At 51.0% G+C, this 23191-nt stretch overlaps 1 protein-coding gene across 5 annotated transcripts in view; it reads right to left on the bottom strand.

Moving 5' to 3' along the window:
* RBPMS (RNA binding protein, mRNA processing factor) overlaps nt 1–23191 on the bottom strand; it is a 202743-nt gene that overhangs the window by 12544 nt on the left and 167008 nt on the right. The window contains exons 6-8 of one of the 5 annotated variants that reach the window (XM_070781332.1): nt 14558–14688; nt 3810–3943; nt 1913–1982 (exon numbers count right to left, since the gene is read on the bottom strand). In XM_070781332.1, the coding sequence (XP_070637433.1) occupies nt 1913–1982; nt 3810–3943; nt 14558–14688 (335 nt within the window). Of the gene's footprint in view, nt 1–1912; nt 1983–3809; nt 3944–11665; nt 11921–14557; nt 14689–23191 lie in introns of those variants that run through there. The other 4 variants (XM_019953431.2, XM_019953433.2, XM_019953432.2 and 1 more) reach the window with 4 other exon arrangements.

The following is a 23191-nucleotide window of genomic DNA, read 5'->3' as shown; positions in this document are numbered from 1 at the left end:
TCTCATGCAGCTTTCCTTCAGCATCCGACACTGCGGACCAAGCAGCTCAACACTGCCCCCCGCCCCGGCCCCGGGCGGCCCCCGCTCCTGGTCCCTCTTCACTGCGGACAAGCTGACTCCTGACAGTCGGGGGAGCCTCCAGGTTCTGTCCCACTGGCCTCCCCTGCGATGTCATTCATCTCCTCAACTGTTAGCTGATGCTAAAAAAAAAAAGCTAGATCTACATTCCACCCTGTGCTCTCCTTCACGAGCGTCACAGTTTTCGGTTTTCTTACCCTAGACACCTCTAGGTAAATGCCTACCAGCCTCCAAACATTGAGAGAGAAACATGGTCGTGGAAGAGAGAGGTGCGTGGGGAGAGTGTCTTCTGGAGCCTGTAACATGACCGTGCGGGTCCCGCGTCACCCGCTAAGGAGGAGGTTCCCACAGAATGGAATGACTAAGGCTTTTCAGAACAAAGACACAATGGCTGGGGATATATAAATCAAGTGTGAAAGTTAATTATGGGGAATTCCGTGGTTGGTTGAGTAGTTAAGACTTCACCTTCCAATGCTGTGGGTGCCTGTTCAATCGCTGGTTGGGGAGCTAAGATGCCATATGCCTCGTGGCCAAAAAAACCAACCAAACCAAAAAACCCTCCTATAAAACAGAAGCAGTATTGTAACAAATTCGACTTTAAAAATGGTCCACATAAAAAAAAATAATAATAATTAATTATGGGCCTGCATATTGATATGAAGCATGGACTTAGGAAATTCTGTACTTAAAGGGACTCTGGAACACCTCAAAACTTAAAATTTGTGTTTTCAGGCAGGGAAAATAAGTCTCCCTTAAATAACAAACTTTAAGATGTCACAAAATATTTTAAAGGAACATTTTAGGTATCTACCACGAACATTTAAAATATAATTGTCATTCACTAACATTACCGTTTCATTCAAGTGTATTTTAACACAGAAAAGAACATCATTCCAGAATAAAGGACAAATACAAGCAGCGTTAAGGGAAGAACCCTGGTTTTTCCCTTCTTCACAGATGAGTGACAAGCATGGGGTGACTGCTGGTCCAAGGGTTATAGGTATGGGTGCCACTGGTTTAGGTTCTGAGTAAGAGGTGAGGGCAAGTTTTCCCAAGGCGTGCTCTAAGTAAAACCTGAGTCTCCTAAGAGTCTCTGAGAAAAGGGTTTCCTGGTCTCAAGTTTGAGAAATACTGTTGCATCCTAGAGTTTCCTGATCTCAATGATTCACAGTGCTCACATTGTTATAAAGGTTCTGAGAATTGCTTGGTGAAGAAATCTTTTAAGCTCCAACCCCGCAAGCATGTAAAGTCTCTACCCAAGGACAAGCGCTCTTTGACCACACTCAGAAATACATGGGTTAGGGGACGGAGAGGTACAATCGTAGCTTATTGAAGTTGATGTCTTCCAGTACAAAAATGTCATCCCTCAACTTACTTATTGCCAGAGGAAGAATCCTGATGGGTTGGAGTGTGGACCACCCCTGGGGGGTGGGATTTCTGAGGCTCTGATGCCTATTGCTAATCCTCCTGTTAGGTGAGGCTCTGGCCTTCTGACCCTGGACGAGAGCCCTCTGGAAGTCCTGACCTTTTATGGAACCCAGAATGTCAGCAAGTGAAATCTGCCCTCGGCAGTCCCCCTGGAAATGCAAACGAAGGGGACCTGAGCCACCAGCTGACTTCAGGTCAACAGGGCAACCTGCCTGAGGAAAGTGAACCTCAGAACTCTCTGGGCCATGCGGGGTTCCTGGGGTGAGTGGAACAACCTTGGACAAGCCCAGGAAGCACCTAGGAGTGGGTACTGGAGCAGGATGGGGGCCACCCAGTTACAAATGTCTGCTCTGTCCTGGGCTCGTCCAGGTGTGGGACACAGTTCTTGTTGAAATCAAGTACTTACGTAGGATTCAGCAGAACTGACGGGACTTCCAGCCCTGAGAAGTAGCCTCGGAGGGAGGGAGCCAGCGCATCTGGAAGACACGTGGGGAGAAGGCTGTGAACCAAGGCCCCGGACGCATGTCCACTCCTCACAGGGCGGCCAGCAGAGCCCCCACCCCATTCACTGTTCCCAGGTCCTTGCCTGCGGGCAGCTCCCCATCAGGGGCTGAAAAGCATCAGAGCCGCATCCTGAGAACGCCTCCACAGGACCATGCTCTCAGGAGCCCCGGGGGTCCCCTGCTCCCAGCCTCCTCTACAGCCGACAGCCAGTGCAGGGCTGGAATCTGCCCAGTGAGCCGCCATCCCCACGCTCACCCAGCATCACCCAGGCTGGGGGGGCCAGCCTGCCCAACGGCTGGAAACCTGTCTCTCTCGGATCAGGAAGGGACGGTTCCTGACACCATCCATGCCAGTGGTCTGGCCAGGAGGGCGTTTGAGAATCTGCTCCTGTGCTTTTAGAAAAGGCCTCTGGGCACTGTGGGGGGTGTCTGGTATCCCATGCCCTCTGCTCACTCTGTGGGGCCCAGCCTCTTCTGTTAGGTTTCCAGGATGCAAGGCCAGCCCTACCCACAAATGGACTGTGATGCTGGGTGCGCTTGGCAGAATGTTCTCCATCCTGTACCAAAGAAAATGTGAAAATAACAAAAGGGCAAGTGCCCTTCGGCTTGAACAGACGTCCATCTACTGGCATCGTGGGCTTTGCGCCTAAGCATCTGGACAGAGCTGAGAGATGAGAGATCCCCGTTTACCGCTGCTTCCGTTTATACTCCCCACCAGCCCCTGAGCAACACAGGAAGCAGCGCTGGGGTTGGGGGAAGGCGGGCAAATTACAGCAAAGGCGAGGCTGCCAGCAGGAGACCCGGAGGTGGTACCCTCCCCAGCACGGCAGGAGGAAGACTGCGCTTCATTTCGGTTCACGGAAGCTCGTTTCTAGAGTGGAATGTGATGCTGGGGGGAACTTTACCCTGGCAAGCCAACTTCCATGGCTTAATAAAATCAAATCTGCCAGCAGAACCCCTTTTTCACAGCCATCTTATTCATATCTCCAAAGCATGAACAGGTGAAGCAGCCCTCTGGCTGAGCCAGAGGTGCAGAGGGCCTGGAGAGCTTCCACCTCCTCTCACCTGATAGGTACAGGTGGGGAAATCGGCTGAGGGCTGGGTATTCTGAGTGGTGTCCACCATGGTCAGAGCCCAGTGGGCCTAGGGCTGGGTCAGGGCTCAGGCTCCTCCAGCTCTAACTAGATTCTACAAGCTGGGCTGACCCTGGCCTTTCCCTGTGGGTCACACGCAGAAGTCTGCAGAGCTCCCTTCGACCCCACAGGCATCCTTCACAGAGTGACTGTGTCCCTTCTATGGCAAGGGGCCACACTGGGGGACACCATCCCTTCCTGGAGCAAAGTGGTCTGGCCTCACTCACTCCATATACCAAGGGTGTATATGGAGCTTCTGCCTAACACCAGGACTGTTTCGTGGAAGCCCTTGGGCTGGCTGTGCCTTAGAGACCCACCAGGGCAGAACATCACATATGACTAGAAACGGGTTTACCAGCCAAAGTGGAGCCCCTGTATCAGGACGGTGAAGCTGTATTCATGGGGGGGCCACCAGCTGGTACTGAAGCTCTTTTAGGACCAAACCAGAGTCTTTTCAATACTCATAGCAACGAAGGGGACAGAGATCAAACCTTCTCATGCAGGCAGTCTAAAAACATGTCACATGGGGAATTTAGGGGGTGCAGAACAAAGGAGGGGAAGAGAGAAGGGGAAACGTGGGAGGCAGGGGCAGAAGGGAGAGAGGGAGGGTAGAGAGGAGGGGGAGAAGGCAGAAGGGAGAGACACAAAAGAAAAAACTCATACCTACCCATGGCTTACGGCTTTGTGCATCTGAATCCACTTGCTCACTAAGCAAAGGGCAGAGTTGGAGCTGCCTCCCTGAGACAAGTAGTAAAGGATGGGACAGGGGCACAGCCCCGTGGCAGGTGGGGGGCTGGGAACCTAGACACACAGTGGAGGGGGGATGGGTCCGAGTGCACCGGGGTTGGGGGAGCAGTGGCGGCGGCCGGTGATGCCCAGGTGCGGGGCTGGGGCATGGAGCCCAAGGCGCGCTGGTGTTTCACAGGAGCCCGGGGAGAGGGGGACGCAGGGTGGATGGCATGACTCCCGTTTCGGTGCAGGTGACGGTGACAAGGAGACCCACCCCCCTACCCCATCCTGCACATCCGCTCCAGCCTCTCCACTGCACACACAGCCTCGCACTCTCCAGGGCACCTGCCTGCGGTGGGGACCAGAGCCCCACGGGGAATGGGCAGGCAGATGCTGAGCCAGGGGCCAGAAGCCGGGCTCAGCTGAGCAGAAGTACAGTCAGCCCATGGGCTGGTCCTCAGGGAAGGTGAGGGGGCAATGGGCCTGAGACCCAGTGGGACGTGGCCACTCCTGCACTTGCCCAGAAGGTGGGCTCTTCCCCGCCGCGCCGCCCCCCTCAACCAAAGGCTGCCTCCTTCCAGCTCCACAGGGGGCAATGCCATCTTCCTTTCAGCAGGAACTGGCCTAGCCTGCGCTTGTCATCAGCAACGTCCCCGTGCCCGAGGAGGGCAAAGCAGCAGCAGAGCTCACGGGCAAAACACATAGGCAGCCAGCCCCGGGGGAACAAGTGTTCTGTGCTAATCGCCACTCTCCTCTGAGAAAAGAGGGTTCATCCTTATGCCACTCAGACTGCTGTTCTGCTGTGGTTTCTGGTTCCCGGTCACTTGTGGCCACTCCTGCCTGGCGCCTAGGGGCTACTTAGATGCGTCATGAACACTGGGGAAACCCATGACTCGCTGACTCTGGCTCGAGGGACCATCCAGCGTGGCTGACCTTCCTCCTAAGGCCACCGTCTTGTTCAGCAGAAAAATGCACGTGTGCTCGACCCCATGTACACAACTGCACGCTCACAGTGTTGTGTGCAATTCCAGGGGCCTCAGAAGTCCCTGAAAGAACCTCTAACATAACAGATAAGATCCAACCAGAGACTGCCAGACACAGCACGCAGCCTGCGACACGTGAGTAAGCAACGTGGAAGACCCTGGTGCTTCCACTAGAATCTCATCCCCAGGGAACACACTGGGGTTCCGCCATCACGCTTCTTGAGGAACGCTCCTCCCCAGGGCAGCAAGGGTAACCCTGGAGTCTCCACCACCTCAGCATCATACCAGCTCCAGTGACTGGTGAGACATGAGGAGAAGAAATGACTCAGTGCACAAATAAAGTGCTGGAGAAGAGGAGATACCAATAAAACATCCATCCTCTTCCATGTACAGATGAGGGACTAAGGCCCAGAGGATTCAAATACAGAGACTTCACATCCTAACTAGTGTTGCCACGCACAGGAAGACCTTGACTGGGCTCCAGAGTGGGCTCCCTGCCTCACCCAGTAGCTCTCCTACAGTGTTTTGAGGAGCAAACATGGTAAAGCATCCAAAGGGCTACTATTTCATTGTGCTCTTCCTTCCTAGTGACAATGCCATCATCATCCCAGTTGCCTTTAGAAACAGTCACGAGACGTGCTTACTAGGTGGCTGGTTCCACCCCTGGGAGCCACCATTAATAAACACCCCTAGGTTTAGCGATTTTCTTCTCTGTGGACTCAAGGGACAAGTCTAGACCAGTGGTTCTCAGAACATGGTCCCCCGATCACCAGCATCACCTGGGACCATGTCCGAAACGCAGAAACTGTTAGGGGGAGGGCTCAAGCACCTGCATTTATCAAGTCCGCCAGGTAACGCTGCTGCATATGCATGCTCAACTTTGAGAGACCCTGCTCTTGAACAAGGTTTCCTAAAGGGCAGCTGGAAGAAGTGAGTCACGCTCTGCAGTCAAGTACGTTTGAGAGAAAAACGCACCGTCTCAGCAGATTCTAGATTCACATCACTACGGGAAAGGCTCTGAAAAGTTGAAACAAACCTGTCTGGCCTGATTTCATCCTGGGTTTCCCAAGTTTATCGGATCACATCATCTTTTAAATTACATAACAGTATTGAGAAATGCTGGTCTGTGGTGACATTTGGTGGACGTGGGAGGCTGAGCATGCCGACGCGTCAACCAGTTCTTGAACAAAACTAATCAGAGCTAGGCGATCACCAAACCAGCTGGTTCCCTGGCTGTCTGATCTACAAGTCACAGTCGCAACTTCCCTTTCCTAAGGCGGGTGCTGGGCCTGGATGCAGACTTCTTGGCACCACATTCAGAACTGAGCTCTCTCTCCTCTTGAAGACATGGAGATTTTTAGGCGGGTTTTTCCCACTGTCCCTAACACAGAGCCCTGAAGACCCTGCCAGAGCTTTCTCAGCCACGAGCCACCAGCCACCAGCCACTCCTATGCTATTTATTCATGATCAACTCTGCCTCCACTGACTCCGGCTCTAAGGCTCCGCTCTTAAGCGGTATCACCAAATAAACAGGTCAGGTCCCACAGCAAACTCTGCTGCAGGCTGTGGACAGGCAGCCAAGCCGGACACCTCCTCTGGTCCAAGGAGGTAGAAACTCATCCAACAGACCCCTGTGATGATTCGCAATTACAAAAATGGTGATCCTCATGATGGGATGAATTACAGGATTCTGTGAAACAGCAATCTTCCCCATTTCTAACAAGGCGTTCACCAAAAGCAGAACACTTGCCAGAATTTCTCTACCCCACAAGATGAGGCCCATTCCCTAAAGGAACGTCCACCCCCAGTCTCCCTTCCAACCCCTCCCACTCTTTCTAAGGACAAAGAAGACAGAACTGCAATCAGCATTTCTTACTATTTCTTTTACAACACTCTTTGCCTGGAGCGATTAAGCAAGTGGCCGTTACCTAGACAAAAATGTCAAGATTTCTGTGAACTGGTTCAAAGGTTGAAGTGTGCCATCTAACCCACTCCAACAGCTGGTGGGGGTGGGGATGGTGGGGAGAGGAGGCTGCGGCCAGGCCCCAGCCCCGTGACCGTGCACCATCTCCAGGTCTGAACGGTGCGAGGTTGCTGAGGTCCGAGTCCAGGCAGCCACAGGGTCCAGATCCCAAGAGCAAGGTCCTAGGCCAGTGAACCCCTCCCGCCAAGACCAATCAAGGCCAGGGCTAATTAAACATAACCCTTCAGGGATCGTCTTCTCTTCTGGCTTTTCAGATCTCTCCCCGTCTCTCCTCAGCACCAACTCAGCTCGCGCTTCCAAACAGGCATGCGAAATGTGCTCAGACATCCTAGTTCACTCAGGACGCCACTCGGGTCGAAGGCACCCAGGCGTGTAACACCCTGTGTCAGATTAAGTCCGCAGTGCTGGCTGGTCATCCATATTTAATTGTCAGTCTGTTAATTTTTAACTATGTTTGCTATCAAGGGCCATTAGAGGTCTCCAGGAGCCGGAGTCGGTGGAGCGAGAAGCGCTCGGTGGCAGAGCGGATGAAACTTGGAAGTCGGGGCGTCCCACTTTCCCCTCCTGTCACCGAGTTCTGGCCTTCCCCACTGGCAGCGCCGGCCTTGAATAAAACATGATCCCATTTGGAGCTCGTTTTCCTTTTCGCCCCTGTCACCACGGGTTTTCTTCACGGAGTTCACTTGGTTTTTATGGCGCCTGCGTCTTTTAATTCCAAAGTTTCTTGGTAGCCTTTTCTTGGTTTTGCTCCCGAAGCAGTTTGAATCCATGTCCTCTCAGATGATATCTGGGGACTTGTCCCACCAGAGGCCAAACACCTGGGTGGACAGCCAGTGGAGCTGGCCCCAGCCACCCCTCAGCTCACGCCGGGGCCCTTCTTGCCTGATTCCAGATGCTTCTCTAATTTACCGAAGTGTGAAGCCTGGGTCCTCGGGTTTCTGCAGGCGGGGGTACCAGTCCTGAGCCCCTGCATCCTAACTGCTTCTTAAGCTACAGAGAGAGGTCCCAGGCATCTCTTCTTGACCCAAAAAAAAAAGGAAATGGAAGAGCTATTTTAACAGTAATTACTGCTCTATGCCAAGCACTTTACTCTTTGTCTCAAAATAACCCCATGAAATAAGTGGTTCATTCTTCCTACTTACAGATGAGGAAACGGAGGCTCAGTGAGGTAGCAAAATCAACAGAACAAAAGCCTGCCTAAAACCTCAGTCAGGAGCATAGGAGGAACCTGTCATTAAAATTCGGTCTGTTGGATTTTCTGCACAGGCAGACGGCTCAGCAGTGAACGGATGGTCCCAAAGGGCAGCACCCAGGTGAGGCTCACGGAGCCTTGGGGGCTCTCCCTGCTCACGAGGTTGGAGGGATGCAGGTTGGGGGAAACACACAGCATTGGGGGGATGTAGCCTTACAGCTGGGAAAAAAAAAAAAGGAACCTGGAAAACATTGCAACCCCTGAATGAAGGCAATCCTGCCACCTGCCCCTACTGTCAGGAAATCTGCCCAGGACGGGGGGTGTCTGGGCCCCTGCAGCCGGAGCTGCGGCTTTGATCAAAGGAACCACCGGGCCCAACAACCAGACGGAACATTGGCTCTGGACTGCTCTGAGGCCGGCGAGGCCAGGGCAGAGGCGTATGTCGCTCCCTAATGAAGAGGCTCCTTAGGTCTTCAAATACCGAAGAGCAGAGGAGGGAAGGGCAAGACACAGGACAGGTGGGACAGAGAAGGTAAAAGGGGGCAGAGCATCTCCTAGGCCAGGAGTTGGCTCCTGGGGGTGGGGAGGCGGTGTTCAGCCACAAGGACTAGGAGAATCATCTCCCCCGCCCCCCAAGGCACACAGTGTAACCCCATCACCTGGACACCAGGCTGGAGCTGAGTCACAGCAGAGAGACTGGAGGAAGGATGAGCTAGAAGGCCCAGGGAAGGACAGGCGGGGTGCCCAGCAGCTGAAGAGCTCTGAGTAAAGGAACACACGCAACCACTGGTCTCTGGGAACCCAGCTGTTTCCTGTTGGGGACAGGCGTGTCCAGGCCTGGGCTGCCCCCGGGGGTGGGGGGCTTCCTCCGGGGGCCACGTTCTCCCAGAGCAGGCACCGGCTGCAGGGACCACAGTGCTGATGCGGGCAGGCATCGCTCGTGACAGTGGGGACCGTCATTCAGGCCTCATCTCACTCACCCACTCCCCAGCCTCTGGTCTTCCCTTGGTCGGCAGCTACGAGGACTCTGCATTCCCACTGGCATCCAGACGGGCTAGACGTCTGAACCAGCACAGTTCGCTACAAGGACTCTGCATTCCCACTGGCATCCAGACGGGCTAGACGTCTGAACCAGCACAGTTCGCAGGGGTAGCTAGTCCTCGGCTCTCTTTCCTTGAAGATTCAAATGCACCTGGAAAGGCTAACATTTTCTAAGCCCTTACTGTGTGCCAGGCACCCCTGTTTTACATGAGGGATTTTCAGCTCCACTTTGAATGTTAGTTGCTTAGTTGTGTCCGACTCTGCGACCCCAGAGACTGTAGCCTGCCAGGCTCCTCTGTTCATGGGATTTTCCAGGTAAGAATACTGGAGTGGGTTATCATTTCCTTCTCCAGGAGATCTTCCCGACCCAGGAATCGAACTCAGGTCTCCCACCTTGCAGGTGCATTCTTTTAAGGAGCTTGAGTCAAGGTCACAGAACCTGTAAATGGCAAAGCCCGCACTTGACCAGGGAGTCCCAGAAACCTCAGGCCTTATGGGGTTAACAGGGAAAGAGCCCCCTAGGGAGGGGCTGGGGGGCTGGAACAGGAAAGGGGGCCCGGTGCTCACGAGAGGCTGGGCCGTGAACATCACGCCTGCCCATTTTTGGTCTCCTATGGGAGCCGAGCCAGGGGCTCTCAGGTGACCAGAAAGTCCAACAAAAACAGGGAACGAGACAAGGCTGGTGCGATCAGGAGACAGACTGCCAGGGCGTGGTTTCCCCACCCCTACTCTGACCTTCACAGAGTTGCAGGTTTAAAGAGAAAAGCAAATGTCAGAGGATTAATACTTTCATTTATGCCCGAGAACAATTCAAAGCCTTGAGCTGATCTGCCTCAAAGGCAGTCCTTCAAGGCTGGGGTCTCTGGGGCAGAGGCCAGCCCCAGGGCTACAGGATAAGATATGTTTGGGAAAGTCAGGCCTCAAGGATGAGGCTGTCAGGGGGAAGAGAAACCACGCCCGAATCTCCTGACGCCTCCCTTTCCTCTGGGAGGCTGACAACTGGTGAGGGAATGAAGTCGCCTCCGGGGGTTCAGCTCTCAGGCCCAGCATTTCAACACTGGCTGCTGCCTTCTGAAGAGGAGGGAGAAGCTCAAGGAACAGAGATCCCCCCTGTGCAAGTCCCCAGGAGCAGCCGGGTAGGAGCTGACCCGCTGCCAGGCTGTGCGCTCACCCGAGCCCACAGTCACACCTGCCTCCCTCACCGTGGCCCCTCTGACCAGCTATGTACCACACTTAAATCCGACTCACATCAGACCATGCTGCTTCATCTCAGTATTCACTATGGGGGCTCAGTGACAGAGGAGATGCCTAAAGAGATTTGCTTTAAAAAAACAAACAAGAAGTTTACAATGCAGTTCTAGAAACTGCAGTGTCTGGGGTGAGGACCCGGAGGTCAGGACACCCACACGTCACCCTAGGCCATCTCTCCCCCATGACTTCTCTTCCCTGTTTGCCTATGTGTTTTGCCCACGGTCCATTTTGGCATTTATTTTAGGTCTAACCTTTAGGATTTTTCCAGCGTGTCACAAGACCTCCCCAGGGGCCCGTCTTGCCCCGGGAAGTCTGTCGTTTCATCTGAAGACCTTCTGTTCACGGGCAGGTGATGCGCTCCAGTCACAAGCGGCAGGGCAGCCCCAGGACACAACGTGCAGAGACTCAGGGCAGACGGGGCCCGCGGAGGAGACAGGTTGGTAGCCAGGACCTGCTCGCTCAGTCCCACTTACCTGCGCAAGTTCCTGGCTCAATTCAGGGTGACTCTGGTCAAGGGTAAATGGTATTGCTTCCAGACTGCGGGAGAGGACAGTGTGTTTTACTGGCTTCCTCTCAGCCCCATTAGCAAGCAGACCAAAAGCAAAAATGAACCCAGACTTAAAAAAAAAAAAAAGCTGAGATGTGTGAGTATGAGTTAAGAGGAACTGTGTGGGCTCTCTTCCGCGTGCGCCTTTCCTAAACGTCGTGAATGAAACCTTCCTCCCTTGTTCAGTGACTCGCACAATACACTGAATACATTTCAAGTACCAACGATGGTGAAAGTAAGCAGGATGAGCACTTCTTAAAATGTGAACGATCTTCTCGGAAATCAGCTGCTCTCTTATCTCTAGAAGTACAAAAGGCAGTACTGTGGCTTACAGTCCTTCTCCAGTAATTCTTTACAAGTGCGATGTGATGTCCAACACGCATCTTCAATGTAGCCATGGACGCACCATACAAGCTGGGCAGAAGTAGAGATATGAAGCATCAACTCCTTTGCAGCGATAATTTCTGTCTCTCCTGGATCTTCCTTCTGGATCAGACAGACTGGAAAAGACATCCATCCTTGTTGAAGTGACAGCTCCCGGCAGGTGTGACCCACGGATGCTAGAATGAGCAACTTCTGATATGCAGCTCTGATGGTTCAGGAGCCCAAGAGGATACAGGCAGCAGCAGCGAGGCGTCGGCCCTGGACCAAGTCTCCCTGGGATGCTGGTTCCTTCTCCCATATAATGTGTACTCAGCGTCCTGGGCCCAGCTCTCCCCAAATCTCAGTCAGAGATAACATCTTAGCTCCAAAGTCGCATCACCATGAAAAACAAAACGCTGCAGTCTACTTGAGATCATTTTTGCTCTAATTAAAATTTTTATTGAAATCTCTCAAACGTTACCAAGAAATAGTTTTTGCAAAAGGGAGGGAAGGGAAAAAACAAACAACAACAACAAAAAACAGCTAACAAGCAAATTCAACATGGGAGCTCCCTCTGCTGGTCTGCAGTAGGTTGATATGTTACAAACACATTCCCAGAGACAAATCTAATTTGCTGGAGAAGTGGACAAAAGACAGGTGTGTTGGGCTTTGCCTCAGGAGAGAAACACTAGAAGAAAAAAAAAATCCAAGTCTCAAAACAGAGCACAACATCACTAAGAAAAGCAAAATCATCTCAAAGCTGATCTCCAAAGACATATAATAAGATTTCCAGAACAAAAACGGAATTAGCCACTAAGGGGACGCTCCATTCTGGTCTTCCCCTCTGCTCTACCTCCAGTTAGTAAAAATTCTCTTAGGGCTTTTGGGTGATGGTTAAGTTCTGAGTCCCTCGTCTCTGACTCCAAGTCTCTTCTTATAGGCTTCTCATCTACTTAGAAAAGAAAAAGATCCAAGGAGTCATTGGAGCAAGGCCTCTCCACAATTCCATCAAAGAATTAGTCTCTGGTGAGCCAGCACTGAGGGGTGGACAGAGCTGGGAATCGGGTGACCCGACTCTGGCCACGGCAGAGCCACGTGCAGACTTTGGATAACTCTCTGCATCTTCTCCGGTCTGTGTCCTCATTTGTAAAATGGGTCAGACCAGCTGATCTGTCAAGCCTCTCCCAGTTCATTCTACGATTCTCATATCGGACAAAGACATTTAAATGACCGTATCTGTTCATCAGTCTTTGCAACACAGTAACTCAAGCTTGTACTGGGAATGACCCCCAACAAGAAGCGGGGTTGAGCGCAAGGATCTCACACTGGTATCAGATGAGAGTTCCACCAGCTCTAGGGCTGATGTAGCAATGCCAAGTGGATGCCCGGCTGGGAAAGCCTCAAGACCAAGGAACAGCTCATGGGGAACATGCCACCATGGGTGGTCCCCATCCCCGTTAAGTCAGAACAGGTGAGTCCATTGATCTTGGCACCGTCTCTCCTCATCCTTTCTCACAATGGCCTGGGCTTTCGGATCTCTCATTCCCGGTCCTGTTCGGCCAGTGTCAGGTCTTGCTCTTCCTGGGCAGTGGTGAAAAGGCTTTGTGGCTGATTAACCAAAGCCATGGGTATTTAGAAGACCATGCAAACTTGGCACCATGGTATTATTAACATGGCCTCAACAGTCAATGGATCTGTATCTAGGCAGTCCAGAAGAAGGGAGCTATTACATAGCTCCCAGGAAGAAGGGGGCTATTACATAGCCCAGATGGCGGGGGTGGGCCACCAACAGAGAGGACTTTTTGAGTTGCTCCACGGCCTCTATGAAATTACGCCTGAGGCCCCATGAACATTCTGATAACCCAGCAGAAGGCGTCTGCTGGTTCTCTTTCCCTTTTCCAGCTCTGGCTGCCTGCCATTGCAAGGGTGACCAAGCACTGACGTGGACAAAGGTGGAAAGGGCAGCAAGGGAAGGAAAAGCGAATAGCATGGACAATCCAGACTGGGGGTCAGTCTTGGAATAACCCTGTTATTCTGTTTTCTGTGCCAAGTGCTGCCACCACCACCACCTATGTGTTTCTTCACTACTTGGACTCTTTCCACCCGCCTCTCCCAACTCTGGAGGTCCAGGCACGGAGGCTTTTTCTTTGTAGGTTGCCTGCACGGTACCGGAGAGGCTGGGTTGTCCGTGCACAATCGAAGCATTGACAACTGAGCTGGAAGGGAACGGAAGGATGTCCATCTAACAAGACTCCTGAGCCCACGGCCTCCCTGTGAGAACCCTCACTGGGGCAGCTGGTAGGTGTCGTGCACAACACAGTTAAGTTCTGTACCATGTAAAAAAGTGTTAAGTCAGAAGGCTTTTCTGGCAAGCTGTTGATTTCACCCGGCCTGGTCAATAAACACTAAGCAAAACAACCCCCTCCCCTCCAAACCTGTGCAGGTGATATTTTAAAAACAGGATTTCTGCTTTTAGAGGAGTTCACGTGGAATAAGACACATGACAGCTATATTCTTCCTCTCTTATTTGCTATTGATCATCACTCTGGATCCTAACATGGATTACTACTGCTTGCAAGAAAAGAAAAGCTAGGAGAAACAACTTTTTTTTTCCCCAAGGGAAGAGAAAGGGTTTGTAAGTAGACAGTAATCTTTGTGAAGAAACACTGGAGTTTGTTTATAAAACTCAGGCTATTCTTAACTGAGAAAGAAAGCCAGTCAGAAGACACACCTCGACCCTGACTTCTAATTACATTTAAAACACTATATTGTACCTCCTTTCCCACAGGGTCTCTTAAAAATAAATGGAAGTGTGAATCTGGTCTTTGACACATGTAGGATAGCACACGGCCTTCCTCCTAAAACTCCCGACATGCCCCCTTCATCACTCGAGCTCCCAGAACACACAAGAACTCCATACAGACAGACACGCGACTCCAGGGCCACGCGCACGCCTCCCTCCGTGGTCCCTCCACACGACAAGGCACACACGTCTGTGCTCCCCCAGCTGTGCTCGAGCCGGCTGGGGGAGGTCTAACCCCGGCCCCCTCTCCCGTGTGTGTGACATGAGGTGAGATCATTAAGGAAGAGAGTGGTGTTGTCTGGGGGGGGCGGGGCAAACGTCAGGCAGTGGGTGATGTCATGGCTGTCAGACGGTCCTCAAAAGTCCCGGAGGAGTGGCGGCTGATCGAGAGGGGGACATTAATCTCTCGGAGGTGGATCTGTTAGCCGGAGCGGTGTTAGTTGTACGGTGTGCTCTGGGGAACCAGGTTGGAAAGGACGGGTGCTGGGGTGAGTGGAGTCGTGGCCGAGGGGCGTCAATTACCTGGGCATGCAGTGAAGCGGGGTAGGTGAAAGCAGGAGGAGGCAGCGCAGGCGCTAAGTCCGCTGGGTACAGAGGGTACGGGGCCCACACTTCAGGGCTACTGGGGTAAAGTGCAGGCACTGTGAGCTCATCTGCAAGACAAGAAGAAGGGCACAGTTAGTGGCCACCCCGCTGCCGGCTCCGTGTCACAAACACACCCGCGCGCCCGAGCCCCCGGCCGCGGCACAGGTCGCATCGCTCCCAGCCGCTGCATCACCTGTTGGCTCCGGTCTCCTGAACACCGATCACTGACCGGTACATACAGAATTGGGGGGCGGGGGGGGTGGGGGCGGAGCTCGAGGGCTGGGATGGACTGCGGGTGGTGGAAGGGAGGCTCAAGACGGGGGAGGGGGTCTATGTCTCCTTATGGCTGATTCATGATGTTGGACAGCAAAAAGCAACACTGTCAAGCCATTCTTCTCCAATTAAAAAAAATTTTAAATTCATAAGTAATTAAACATATTTCATACTTATTTAGTATATGTGCTGCCGAAGCGAGCACTATTTCATACTTATTTAAAAAGTATAAATTTATACCATATAATAAATTCATATATAATTATATAGTATTTATAAAAATCAGGAAGTAAAATAAAAGTTTTTAAAAAAGCAGTAAGCATCTGCTTCCGGCCTGGCCTGCTGAGATCTTAGACTCCGCAGTGGACACTCTGATGTCTTTCCAACTGGAATACGGGGAACCCCCTGAACAGTGGGGGACTTCCTGGAGCCAACAGCAAACAGGGTCCTCCGAGGAAGAGAGAGATCCAGTAGCGATCTCCCGTGAAGACCCACTGCAGAGCCGCTGGGAGAACAGCAGCCGCCCGGCAGGACCAGAAGGACCCCAGAAGGACTGGAGGAGGACCCTGTTCATGGGCATACTGATGACTGGCAAATATCGTGATCATCCAGCGTTTTCTGTTTAGAAGCACAAGGGCAGATACTGCCCACAGGGCATTTAAAGTATTCTAAGTTTGGAGGATGGAAACACAAGGTCTGGGGTGTTCAGATTCAAGGGGCGCTGCACCAAGATCCAAATAAGGGCGTTCACGACTGCTGTTGACACAGATTCATTTTCTAGGGAAAACACGTGAGTTGTGATGCTGACCGGCTGGTCTCAATGCTCCTCGTTCAGCTCCGAGTCCACGCTGGCAGTTTTGCCAGATTGACGGGAAAGTGCTGGGGTCTCAGAATGGATCGGGAAGCGGCCCGTGGAAGCCACGACACACACGTGGGGGGTGGGCTGGGGTGTGTCTCAAGGCAAAAATACCCAGTCAATAGTTCGCATCTGGAAACCGTCAATCAGCATCTCAGTATGTGCTTTTATCACCTGTCAAATTCTGGTATCATGTAGGCCAGGGATGCTCCCTGGGACTGCCAAGGGAGTCAGGAAAGGTGACCCCTAAAGCCATTAGTGACTCTGCCATTCAGGACTTTCCAGAAGTCGACAGTGCATGGCATGTGACCCAAGGTCCAGAGAGTCATTTGCTTCCTTCTCACCATCCAAGCTGTCCCAAGTCTTCATTCCAGGTCTCCCCTATCTCCCCAAATTCTGACTCTGGGCAGATCTTCAGTGTGGGGAGGGGGTTAGAAAAAGAAGAGTACCATGCGGAGTGTGACATGGAGACCACCCTACAGAACAAGCAGAAGGCAGGTGAGCCCACAAGAGCGTCTCATCAGCGGACGGGTGTGTGCGGAGCTTCTGTCTCCAGCCAGCGTGGAAGAGGTTTTTTTTTTTTTTTAATCAACTCAGTTGTCATTGTGATAATAGTTTATCTCTCTCTTTTTTTAAATTATTTTTGATGTGGACCACTTTTAAAGTCTTTATTGACTCTGTTACAATACTGCTTCTGTTCTATGTTTTGGTTTTCTGGCTGTGAGGCACATGGGAATCAGCTCCTGGACCAGGGATCGGACCTGCACCCTCTGCATCAGAAGGTGGCGTCTTAACCACTGGACCACCAGAGAAGTCCCAGGAAGAGCTTCTGAAAGGATGAGGGAGAGTCAAGAGCTGTTGATGATGACACTTTAGGCGCCAGGCAGGGGATCCCAACAAGGTGCGGTGATGAGACTCTGGTTGCTCGGCCACCCCAACTTTCCCTCTCTCAACAAGGCTGTTAAAGCAACCTTCTCATGGTGATGGGAACACAGTCTGCTGGAGCCTAGGCCAATTATTTGGATGGGAAAATATTAACATCATAATCCTTTTTAAAGTGATCAGGTCTCCACCACCTGCTTCCGCAGTTCTAGGGTGTGGAGGTGTGTGTGTAGTTTCTGGAAGGAAATTCCTTAGCGAGGGGTTAGCAGAGCCCCATGATTCCTGTGGTGATGAGACCATATGATTTCCATTAGAGCAACAACTCTTGTGAGAGCCCAGGCTCGTGGAAACCAACCGCTGCCAGAACCAATGCCTCAGATTTTAAACAAACAACCATTCTCAGGACTGGCAGGCTGTGACTGTGGCTGCTGTTGTTATTTCAGCTACCAGGTTATTTTAAGACATTCTGAGTCTTTTTTTAAAAAGTCAAGAGAGTCTCAAGACTCAGCAGAGTCATCTTTCGGCCCATGCTTGCCTGGCCCCACGGTGACAGCAGAGAACGATAATCACCACCCAGGGGCTCTGCTCAGTCTGCTGCCTGATGGCTAAAAGTGAGGAAGCCTTGCAGGGTGCTCTGGGGCTCCCTTCAGAAAGTTTCCAGAAAGTATGTCTTTTAAGGTATCTGATCCTAAAGACACAGGGTCTGGATTTGGATCTCAGCCTGATGGAATTTGTGATTTTCAGATCTTTCCGTATCTTGTCCTATAGCTTTATTTCACACTGACCAGTCACGGATGGATATGTGCACAAAACCTAGCCCACGGATTCCCTGGTGGCTCAGTGGTAAAGAATCTGCCTGGCAGTGCCGCAGATATTGTAGAGACAATGCAGAGTTCAATCCCTGGTCCAGGAAGATCGAACATGGTGTTGAGCAACTAAGCCCAGGCACCACAACTACTGAGCCTGTTCTCTAGAACCCGGGAGAAACTACAGAAGCCAGAGCACCCTACAGCCCGTGCTCTACAACGAGAGTAACCCCTGCTTGCTAGAACTAAAGAAAAGCCCACAAAGCATGGCGGACCCAGTGCAACCAATACATAAATACTAAAAAGCCTAGCCCAGCAGAATGGGGGAACTGCTTCCAAGTCCTCTAAGCCAGGGGTCCCCAACCTCCAGGATCTAATGCAATAATAGTAGAAATAAAGCGCATGATGATTTAATGTGCTTGAAACATCCCCACACCACCCCTTCCACTCCAGTCCGTGGGAAAATTACCTTCTACAAAAGCAGTCCCTGGTACCAACATTGGAGAGTACAGCATAAGTCAGGTAGTGAAAACGCCCAAGTATTAGTCTATCAGTCGTGTCCAACTCTTTTGTGACCCCACGGACTGACCACCAGTCTCCTCTGTCCATGGGATATCCAAGGCAAGAATATTGAAGTAGGTAGCCATTCCCTTCTCCAGGGGATCTTCCCAACTCAGGGATCAAATAGGGGGTCTCCTGCATTGCAGGCAGATGCTTTACCATCTGGGCTACTAGCGAAGCCCCAGTGACGCAGATCCTAAGATAAGAGACCAGGGAGAACACACACTGGGTAAATCCCTTGCTCCAGCTCGTCAGCTCTCCCTTCTCTTCTTAAAATGGAATCTGGAGTTACGGTAACTGTTAAGAAGCACGTGAAAGGTTGGTCAGGAGAAAGATGAACTCAGGGTATCAGCGGAGATGCTCTGTGTGACGACTGCTGAGACAGGAGGGCAGTGAAGTGACGACTAACAGCACATCCTTCGGGCAGGAGCCAGGTCTTACTCTGCACCCCTGGCCCGGCTCTGAGCCCAGCATTTAGCAGGTGTACTGAACAGCACCTGACAGAAAATCCCAAAACTTCTTTAAAGAGATACCACTGTTTTCTTTGTTAAAGGAACTGAGGGAATAGCCAGAGGAACCAGATCTAAAATTTCTCAGCCCTGGCAATATCTGTCATAGGCACCCAAAATATTGAGCCAAGGGAGGCTCAAATCAGAGCAAGTGTTTTGGAGCAGGCGTTTTTAAAGTTAAAAATAAAAGCAATGGAACCTTTCTTCAAACATGTTTCCCAGAAACTCTCTTTAATAGAAGTGGAGCGGTCTGGGCTGACTCTGCTGGTCCTGGCTGGAGGAACTCAACTCCTGTGACAGATCCTGGAGAACAGTGGGGTTCTGGAGGTAACTGTTTGAAAATCGCTCCTCCAGTTGTTCTCATCCAGGGGCCAGTTTTTAAAGCAAGCTCTGCTTCCAAATCTCTGAAGTCTGAATTCATTCCTATAGTTCCTGGAAACCCCTCGTGGAGCAGGCGGATGCGCAAAGGGTTGTCAAAGTAGGATGGGGACAAACCAAGGAACAGTGAAGCAGCTGGGAGGGAAGCAAGCAGGCCTCCCGGCCTGACTTCAGGGGCCAAGGTACCAAGGTACGCCAAGGCCAAGGATTAATGACTCCCTGGGGGCTTAGACGATCAAGAATCTGCCTCCAACATGGGAGACCTGGGTTCAACCTCTGGGTTGAGAAGACCCCCTGGAGAGGGAATGGTAACCCACTTCCGTGCCTAGAAAACCCCATGGACAGAGGAGCCTGGCAGGCTACAGTCCATGAGGTTGCAAAGAGTCGGACACGACTGAGCGACTAACACTTAATGGCCTCATGAGTGAGGTGCTAAGAAATCTGACCCAAGCCATACAGCAGGTAAAGTAACAGGAAGAAAGGTCAACAACCCAGGTAGAGTTATCCACGCCCTTCCCCGTGTTCCCAAGGCGGAGCTGCCAGTGCCACAACAGCCCCCACAGAGCGCTGTGTTGGGGGCCAGTGCTTCTCAAAATGTGCTCCCCAAACCAGCAGCTAGCAGCACGGGAGAAAGGCAAGTTCTCCGCTCCACCCCAGACCCACTTAATTGGGAATTCTGCCCTCCAGGTGATTCTGGTACACACTTCACTCTGAGAACCACTAACGACAGTAGCTACCTGAGTCAAGTCTGGGGTATTTTGCTTTCAAAGTGCTGTGACATAGTACCCGTGGAATAAATGAATGAGACACTCAAGGAGAGAAGATGCAAATGAAAGCAATCATCCTGGACTTTTCTGTGAAGAGAAACTGAAGGGTCAGAGTAGACCCAGCCTGGCATCCCTTGCTTGGCTCAGCTGTTGTTTAGGCGCTCAGTCGTGCCCATCTCTTTGCGACCCTATGGACTGATGGACTGTAGCCCTGTAGGCTCCTCTGTCCATGGGATTTCACAGGCAAGAACACTGGAGTGGGTTACCATTTCCTCCTGCAGGGGATCTTCTTGACTGAGGGATCAAACCCATGTCTCCTACATTGGCAGGTGGATTCTTTACCACTGAGCCACTAAGGCTCAGAGCCACACATGAGTGAGAGAGCCATACAAGCACAGTGGAGGTGGCCTGGGGCAGGATCACACCTGGAAAGGAGGAGTCCACAAGAACACCTCCACTTCACTGAGAGGCTGAAACTCCCTGAAAACGCACATGCTCTCCTTTGATGCAAGAAGGCAGTAAGCTGAAGGAGCTTTTTTGCATCTGTATGCTTTTTTTGTTGTTGTTGTTGCTAATGTGGTTTGAGAAAATTGTAATAGGTAAAGAGATGGGTTTTCCATAGAACAAGCCCTTCACCTGACCACCCCCTGGAAGGAGCAGAGCTCAGGTGGGCTTCACCTTCCTCAGTCTCGGCCCATCCGGTGCCAACTTAGTAGGAAAGCAAGGCTAAAGCAAGAGAACCTCTGATGGCCTGAGCCCATGGGGATGGATGGCCTGGGAGTCAGCGAGGCAGGGCCCAGGGAGCAGTAAGAGATCAGGAGGCCAGGGCTTTTGTCTGGGCCTAAGTCAACCCTCCTGGGAGGCTGGCTCAACACCTTCCCATTGCCCCAGACCTGGTCACACCTTTCTCCTTTTGTACTACTGACGATACACACAGTTGTTGGGGCAGTATCCATCTGAACTGACCTTTTTCTTAGCATAAGAATATGCAACCAGAACAGTTAAATTGAATTCTAACAAACGAGGACTAGATTCCCCAATTCCACCCTCCAATCTCTTTGAAATGAAATAACTGCAAAGTCTCTGATGAAGGTTTAAACCCAAAAAGCTCCTGAAGATCACCCAGTCTGCCTTTTCTTCTGGATGAGGAAACAAGGAGGCAGACAGCGGAAGTTTCCCGTCTAAGGTCACGCTGAAACTTAGGTGAAGATGAAGGACTCTTAGAAACGACGGAGATCAAGAGGGACAAGGAGAATCTTTAAAGGACATAACCTTAGTACAGTTGAGAACACAAGGCCCAAGAACTTTAAGTCATCATTTACTTTGTTTCTTGGATATTTCTATTTGGAAATATTCCACAGCAGTATCACGCTCAATATTTATAAAAGGAAACATACTCCCTCCAATGGCCTGCCCTCCTCGGTCCCAGATTTCAGTAAAAGATGCTTCGATGTCCAAGCCAGGATGACTTGGAAGTCACCCTACCCTCATCCAATCTTTCATCAAGGTCCTATTGAATCTATCCCATCACATCACTTAAATCCTAACCACCGTCACTGGATTACTGAAAAGGATTCCTGAATCCGAGAACTTTAAAATATACAATTCAGTACTGTCACTCTCCAGCTTAAAACCTTTCTATGATTTCCCTTTGATGTCTAGATAGTTTGTGAATCCCGCAGCCCCTCCAGCCCTTACTCTCACCTGGTTTTCCCTCCTGGTCTGGGATCAATGAGTTATTTACCTGGCTTGACCACACACGGTTCCCTTCCCACTTCTAGGTCTAGTACATACACATCCCTTCTGTCAGGCGAGCACCTTCCTTTCACCTGGTGTAACTCTTATTCATTCTTTAAAGGATTCCCCTCAGACGTCACTTCCTAGAGGGTAGAAGGCAGGTGACAATGACCATCTCTGGGGCCATTAGAATCCTGTGTTCTTTAAAAAAAAAACTATTAAAAAATATCTTTTTATTTATTGAGGTTGTGGAGCATCTTATTAGTTTCAGCATGCAGGAACTTCAGTTGAGCCGTGTCAGATCTAGGTCATGACCGAAGAACGAACCTGGGTACCCTGCATTGGGAGCACAGAGTCTCAGTCACTGGACCACCAGCAAAGTTCTCTCTCTCTGTGTTTTGCTACATTCTGCACTTCCAGTGTCACAGACACCCTTTGCTTACCCTGGTACCTAGACCAGTACATCAGAAGGTATTAAGAAGTCAACTCTTTGCTGTGTATTTGATAAAATGAATGGAGGAAAAAAAAGAGAAAATGCTCTTCAGGAGGAAATGATCAAATTGTAGATTAATTCAACTCTGTGTGGGAGAGAGAGGATGAAGGTGAGAGCATGCAAATCCTACTTTTTATTTTATTTTTTGGCTATATTGCACAGCATGTGGGATCTTAGTTCCCCAACCAGGGATTGAACCCGTGTCCCCTGCAGTAGAAGCACAGAGTCTTAACCACTGGACTGCCAGGAAGCCCTCAAATGCTACTTTTTAAGTAAGATTACACTTTAACTCTATATTAATAACACCTATTTTCATACATTTTATACACAGCTGAGAACGTGCACATCATTATTCTGAATCCTTATTAAAAACTCTGGAGAGAGACTTCTTCAGAAAAGTGGAAAAGACCCTACTCCAGTGGCTAAGACTCTGTGCTCCCAGTGCAGGGGGCTTGGGTTCCATCCCTGGTCAGAGAACTTGATCCCACATGTCACAACTAAGACCTCGCACAGCCAAATAAATAAATATTAAAAAAACAATCCTGGAGAAAAGGGCAGGAATGGATGTCATATTTTAACGATGAGAAAAACTTAAGTGTCTGAGCTGGGATTAGAACCCAGGTCCCATGTCTTGGGCTCCCCTGGTGGCTCAGACGGTAACAAATCTGCCTGCAATGTGGGAGACTTGGGTCCAATCCCTGGGGAGGGAAGATCCCCTGGAGAAGAGAATGGCTACCCAGTCCAGTACCGTGGCCTGGAGAAGTCCATGGACAGAGGAGCCCGGTGGGCTATGGTCTATGGGGTCACAAAGAGTCAGACACGACTGAGCGACTAACACTTTCACTTATTTTCACCCACGTCTCACGGTTCGGGCTCCCTGGAGCACGAGTGGTCTTCATCTCTAGCATTTAGCATACTCAATATACTAGAACAAACTCCACGAGGGCCTGCCTGATAGATGAAGAATTCAGCCAGAAAAAACAGCAGCCATGTCACAGAAGGCCCAAGTATGACGAAAAATTCCAAACAAGAAAAATAAATCCAGGGCTCTGTTAAGCAAGCAACTCCTCCTCACATACCTCTGCAAGTAGTTGATCCAAGTTTGTTAAGCAAACCCTTCAAAAACCAGCCTTACGAGGCCCACTCTTTTGAGGACTATCCCATTAGGACATGCTCTTCTGATGTAAGGGCTAAGAACACAGTCCACTCCCAGTTTCTGTGGCCAGGGACAGTGCACACAGGCTGTAGGGGCTGAAGAGCGTCCCCACTAAAATTCCTGTCTGCCTGCAACCTCAGAATGTAACCTTTT

Source organism: Bos indicus, chromosome 27, assembly GCF_029378745.1.
Source record: "Bos indicus isolate NIAB-ARS_2022 breed Sahiwal x Tharparkar chromosome 27, NIAB-ARS_B.indTharparkar_mat_pri_1.0, whole genome shotgun sequence".
Taxonomy (NCBI): domain Eukaryota; kingdom Metazoa; phylum Chordata; class Mammalia; order Artiodactyla; family Bovidae; genus Bos; species Bos indicus.
The sequence above is the reverse complement of the archived record's forward strand: the minus strand, read 5'-3'. Positions and strand labels throughout refer to the sequence as shown.